At 42.4% G+C, this 6,206-nt stretch overlaps 1 protein-coding gene across 1 annotated transcript; it reads left to right on the top strand.

The window, feature by feature from the left end:
• The first annotated feature begins 513 nt into the window (after nucleotides 1–513).
• On the top strand, nucleotides 514–4,811 carry LOC114184483 (uncharacterized). Its single transcript, XM_085673358.1, has 3 exons — nucleotides 514–1,513; nucleotides 1,558–4,087; nucleotides 4,274–4,811. Exons 1-3 carry the CDS (start codon nucleotides 514–516, stop codon nucleotides 4,809–4,811), a joined length of 4,068 nt encoding a protein of 1,355 aa, XP_085529484.1.
• The last annotated feature ends 1,395 nt before the right edge of the window (nucleotides 4,812–6,206 follow it).

Here is a 6,206-nt window from a genome sequence, read left to right as displayed (position 1 = left end):
ACATCGAGAGGTGATCAGTCGGATGAATGAGTACACAACTGAGCAGGAAATGACTATAGAACATTGGAAGAGATGTTTCTCACAGCTGCTGCCTTGGCGAATGGGGCAATTGAAGAAATCCCACGATTATTAGCTGAAGCAGAGACTGCCCTACCGATCTTCAATCTGCCAAGGGAGATTGAAGCCTTCTTTAATCATTGCAAGAAGTTGATGAGGGAGATGAAGATCATGATAGTCAGGGTTAGGGAATAGGTTTTCTTTCTTTTCTCGTTTAATGAATGTAGAAGACTTGTTAATGGTTGGGTTGTATCAGTTTCATGTTAATTTCTATGATATATTTACCTTAAGGCTCTCACAGCTTTAAAATTTCCAACTAGAGTAACTATTGTGCATTCATTTTCTTTCTTTTCATTCTTCATAATTTATTTCATTTAACAAAATAATAGAGCAAAATCAAATACGACGGCAAAATTTCCACGACACCCTTATCGCACACGAGCTAACCATAGAAGCATGGAAGATTGGGAAGAAGTCCATGAAGCTGTGAAGGCTGACATTAATGAGCTGAAGGATCAAGTGGGCCAAATCCTAGAGGCTTTGAAGTCACTGAAGGCTTCAGGGGAGACCTCATCCGCTAGGATCGAGGAAAATGCTCATTCTTATGGTATGCCTCTAGGCGCGTCAGTTCCGTTCCCAATGTACGGTCTGCCTCCGGGATACACTACTCCAGTTGGAGAATATTCAGATGCAGAACAAACTTCTTTCTCTTTTCCTGCAGCTAACAACACGCTATCGAACGGTACTCAAGGGCCGATGTTAGCTTCGACACCCGTGATAGGAGCGGAGATGAATGAGACAGTCACATTCACAGGACCGAGGATGACTGTGGCGCCCCAGCCTCCGAAAACCCTCACCGATGCAGATGTTGCGACTAAAGTTGTACCACACGTTACAGTCCAAGCAATGCCCACTGTTGTTGATGGGGCTAAAAGTAAACTTGAAATTCTTGAGGAAAGGATTCGTGCCATTGAGGGTGGTGGAAGCTATGGGTTCGGTGATGTGGCGAGATTAAGCCTGGTTCCTGGTGTGATGATACCACACAAGTTTAAGGTCCCAGAATTTGAAAAGTATCACGACACCACATGCCCTAAAAGCCATCTGACAATGTACGGTAGAAAGATGGTTGTTTATGCCTATGATGAAAAATTGCTAATACATTGTTTCCAAGATAGTCTGGCTGGGGTAGCGTTGAATTGGTATACACACTTGGAGCCATCTCGAATCCATTCCTGGATGGATTTGGCCGACGCCTTTGTGAAACAGTATAAATACAACACATATAGTGCGCCAGATAGATTGCAATTGCAAAACATGGCCAAGAAGAATACTGAGTCCTTCAAGGAATATGCACAACGGTGGAAAGAGTTGGCTGCTCAGGTTGAGCCACCTCTACTTGATAAGGAGATGGTGGCGACGTTTGTAAACACGCTGCAATCACCATTTTATAGCATGTGTTGGGGAATGTGTCTTCCAATTTCGCTGATATCATTATCATAGGGGAGAGAATAGAAATCGGGTTAAAAAGTGGAAAGATTGCATATGGCCCATTCGCGGCTGCAACTCCTAAGAAACCCAATTTTATTCCCGGAAAGAAGAAAGAAGCGGAAGTACAAGCGGCCTCAGTGATGCCTGTGTGGGAAAGTCGGGCTCCTACACATAATTATCGACCACACTTGAACCAACCTCCTTATGTGGGCAATGCAGTGTCTGTTCATCAAACACGACCTCAGCTGCAAGGGTTTTATCAACCGTCGAATCTTTATCAACCACAACATGCTCCAAATAAAGCTTGGAAAATTGAACCTAACTCGAATTTCAACAGAAACGCGGGACAAAACGCTAATCTAAGGAGGAATCAAGAGAGGAACTTCGTTCATTTCACTCCTATTCCTATGTCATATACGGAATTGTTGCCTCATCTCCTCCAAAAGCGTTTGGTGGCCATTTGTCCGATGAAGCCTGTGCAACCTCCGTTCCCCAAGAATTATGATCCAAATGCCAAATGTGATTATCACGGAGGGGGAGTTGGTCACTCTGTTGAGAATTGTGTGTCCCTTAAACACAAGGTGGAAGCTTTAATCAACTCAGGATGGATAAAGTTCCACGAAGACAAGCCCAGTGTTGAGGCTAATCCCCTTTCTGGTCTTGGGAACCCTTCGACAAATGCCATTGAGGTTAAGAAACACCGCCTGGTGAGGGATGTGAGTGAAATTCGAAGCTCCAAGCGGTTTGTTTTTGAGACACTATTGAAATTGGGTTTTTTAAAAGGGGAATATAACCTGAGTGAAAAGTGTGGATTCCATCCGAGTGCTAAACATTCTATCGATGAATGCACCGAGTTCGAGGATGTTCTACAAAATCTTATAGACAGAAACTTTGTGCAAGTATGTCACGGGCACATGGAGGATGAAGTATTTGCACAAGATGGTGTGGAACCTGATGTGACTTTGCCAGAGCCATTGGTGATTCATTTCACTAGATCCACCTTTACCCCAACAATTCAAGAAAGACAATCTATTATTATCCAAACACCCTCCCCATTTCCCTACAAAAGTGAGAAAGTTGTCCCATGGAAATATGGTGCATACGTGTTGGGTGAGGAACAAGGGGTAGGTGGTCAACCTAGCAGTGGTGAGTCAGTGGTGAAAAATATATTAGGCATCGGTGGAATTATGAGGAGTGGTCAAATCTTTACGCCTCCAAACTTGATGAAAGATGAAGTTGGCAATAGTGAATCAGTGAATACCAAAAAGGCTAAGGAACTCTTGAAAGGGAAGACCATCCAAACTGACGAGGATCTAAGAAAAGACGATGGGAAAGAAGTATCTGATGAGGAGGATTGCGAGTTCTTGAAGTTCATACAACAAAGCGAGTATAAAGTGGTCGAACAGTTGAATCGCCTGCCTGCTCGAATCTCACTTTTAGAACTACTCATGCATTCAACCTCTCATAGAAAGTTGTTAATGAAGATACTCAATGGAGCGCATGTGGAGCAAAATATTTCTCTAGATAGTTTTAAGGGAATTGTTAACAATATCACTGCTAACAATTACCTCACGTTTACCGATGAGGAGGTACCTATTGAAGGGAGGGGACACAACAAGGCCCTCCATGTCTCTGTAAAATGCTTGGATCATGTCATAGCACGTGTATTGATCGACAATGGATCTTCCCTGAATGTAATGCCAAAAACGACATTGGGAAAGCTACCGTGTGAAGGTATTCACATGAAACCAAGTGCAATGATAGTGAGAGCTTTCGATGGGAGTAAAAGAGAAGTAATGGGAGAGGTAGAATTGCCAATCCAAATAGGGCCATGTGTCTTTCAAATAACTTTTCAAGTGATGGACATCCTTCCAGCATACAGCTGCTTGTTGGGTCCTCTTTGGATTCACTCAGCGGGCGTGGTACCTTCAACCTTGCACCAAAAGTTAAAATATGTCATGGGTGACAAATTAGTGATTGTTTCAGGGGAGGAAGATATTTTAGTAAGTGGGCCTTCATCTTCTTGCTATATTGAAGCAGCAGAGGAAGCCCTCGAGACAACCTTCCAATCTTTGGAAATTGTGGGAAATGCCTATGTGGAGCCCTTTCCAATGAACCCACACTTGTCGCGTACTTCCCTTATGACGGCCAAGGTCATGTTGAAAGAGGGATATGAGTACGGAAAGGGGCTAGGCAAGTACGAGCAAGGATTGATGTATCCTTTAGAAGTCACCGAGAAAAAGAATAAATACGGCCTTGGATACAAGCCTACTAGAGAGGATAAGAGGAGGCTGGCGGAAGAAAGGAGAGAGCGCGGTGTGGCTCGAATCCAAGGAAAAGAACTAGGATTAGGAAAGATTCGCATTTGCGACATCAAAGATAGCTTCCGCAGCGCGGGATGGATCAACTCTAGTCAGATAGCAGCTGTTAGAGATGAAGATGAACCTAAAAGCTCGATTTTTGTGCAGCCTTGTGCTCCAAATGCGCTACTCAACAATTGGGAGACTTTGGATCTACCCGTGATGTTTAATTTGGTTAAAATGTAATATTTTTAATTTATCCTATTACTTTACCCGGAGCTTTAGGATTCATGACTTAACGGGATGACACCTTTTCCTTTATGCTCAACGTGATAATCAATTTGTGTTTGCTGCCTTTATTATCTTTGTTTGCATTTTTCACTATTGTTTGTTTATTTATCTTTTTTTTATAAACTCAAATAATGCAGATATGATAATGAATGTTTTGAAAATAACAATGTCGATACCCCTAATTTCGAGCACCCTGTCAATAATATGGAAGATGATTATGAAGGTGATTCGGAACCCTCCCCTGAACTAATAAGATTAGTGGAACAAGAATCTAGGGAAATAAAACCCCATCAAGAAGATGTTGAAGTGCTTGACCTAAGCGAGGGGGATGAAAAGAAAGAAGTGAAAATTGGCACGAGTATGAAGAAAGAAGTGAAAGAAGAATTGTGTGCGTTGCTAAAGGAGTTTAGGGATGTGTTCGCTTGGTCGTACAATGATATGCCTGGTTTAGATACTGATATAGTACAACATAAGCTTCCACTCAAATCGGAATGTGCTCCAGTCAAACAAAAGCTAAGAAGGATGAAACCAGAAATGTCATTAAAGATTAAAGAAGAAGTGCAAAAGCAATTTGATGTTGGATTTTTAGCTGTGGCAAAATACCCTCAATGGGTGGCAAATGTTGTACCAGTGCCCAAGAAGGATGGGAAGGTTCGGATGTGCGTTGACTATTGAGATTTGAACCGTGCGAGTCCAAAAGACAACTTCCCATTACCGCACATCGATACATTAGTGGATAATATAGCCAAGTTCTCACTATTTTCGTTTATGGATGGCTTCTCAGGATATAATCAGATTAAGATGGCATCGAAAGATATGGAAAAGACTACGTTTATCACGTTGTGGGGAACATTTTGCTATAAGGTGATGTCTTTCGGGCTTAAGAATGCTGGGGCAACCTATCAAAGGGCCATGGTGGCGCTTTTTCATGATATGATGCACAAAGATATCGAGGTTTATGTAGATGACATGATCGCCAAGTTTGAGTCAGAAGAAGAACACATCTTCAACCTAAGGAAATTGTTTGAGAGATTGAGGAAATTTAAACTTAAACTGAACTCGGCTAAATGCACATTCGGTGTGAAATCAGGAAAGTTGTTGAGTTTTGTTGTCAGTCAAAAGGGGATAAAGGTCGATCCCGACAAGATGCGTGCGATAATCGAAATGCCTGCTCCCAGTACAGAAAAGGAGGTGCGGGGTTTCTTGGGCAGACTGAACTACATTGCTAGGTTCATCTCCCAATTGACCGCCACGTGCGAACCAATATTCAAGCTATTGCGTAAAAACCAGGTTGTTGAGTGGAATGAAGATTGTCAGACTGCTTTTAATAAAATCAAACAATATCTACAAGATCCTCCTGTGTTACACCCACCCGAATCGGGGAAGCCACTCATTATGTATTTGACGGTACTCGATGAGTCAATGGCTTGTGTGTTGGGTCAACATGACGAAACTGGAAAAAGAGAGCATGCCATATACTACCTGAGCAAGAAGTTCACAGAATGTGAACAACGATACTCGTTTTTAGAGCGAACTTGTTGCGCGTTGGCATGGGCTTCCCATCGTCTAAGACAATACATGTTGAGTCATTCTACCTGGTTAATATCCAAGACTGACCCTATCAAGTATATTTTTGAAAAGCCCGCTCTCATTGGAAGGATAGCCCGGTGGCAAATGCTATTGTCAGAATATGACATTGTGTATGTCACTCAGAAGTCCATCAAGGGTAGTGCTTTGGCTGAATATCTAGCCCAACAACCCGTTAACGATTACCAGTCGATGCAACCTGAATTTCCTGATGAGGACATCATGGCCTTGTTCGAAGATGACCAAGAAGATGAGAACATAAAGAAATGGACGTTATTATTCGACGGGGCTTCTAACGTCATGGGACATGGTATAGGGGCAATACTAATATCTCCAGAAAACCAATACATTTCGATGACAACAAGGTTGTGTTTTAATTGCACAAACAATATTGCTAAATATGAAGCATGCGCTATGGGCATCCAAGCCGCAATTGAGCCAAAGGCAAATTTTTTGAATGTATATGGAGATTCAGCGTTGGTT

The sequence above is a fragment of the Vigna unguiculata genome, chromosome 5, assembly GCF_037176805.1.
Source record: "Vigna unguiculata cultivar grain cowpea cultivar isolate G323 ecotype 2 chromosome 5, ASM3717680v1, whole genome shotgun sequence".
NCBI lineage: Eukaryota > Viridiplantae > Streptophyta > Magnoliopsida > Fabales > Fabaceae > Vigna > Vigna unguiculata.
The sequence above is the reverse complement of the archived record's forward strand: the minus strand, read 5'-3'. Positions and strand labels throughout refer to the sequence as shown.

Bases quoted from the DNA above. Each gene is read 5' to 3' on its own strand.
- LOC114184483 (XM_085673358.1), top strand. From the start codon at position 514: ATGGAAGATTGGGAAGAAGTCCATGAAGCTGTGAAGGCTGACATTAAT. The intron at 1,514-1,557 runs GTTGGGGAATGT...TCATTATCATAG, and splicing joins ATCACCATTTTATAGCATGT to GGGAGAGAATAGAAATCGGG. The intron at 4,088-4,273 runs GTAATATTTTTA...CAAATAATGCAG, and splicing joins ATGTTTAATTTGGTTAAAAT to ATATGATAATGAATGTTTTG.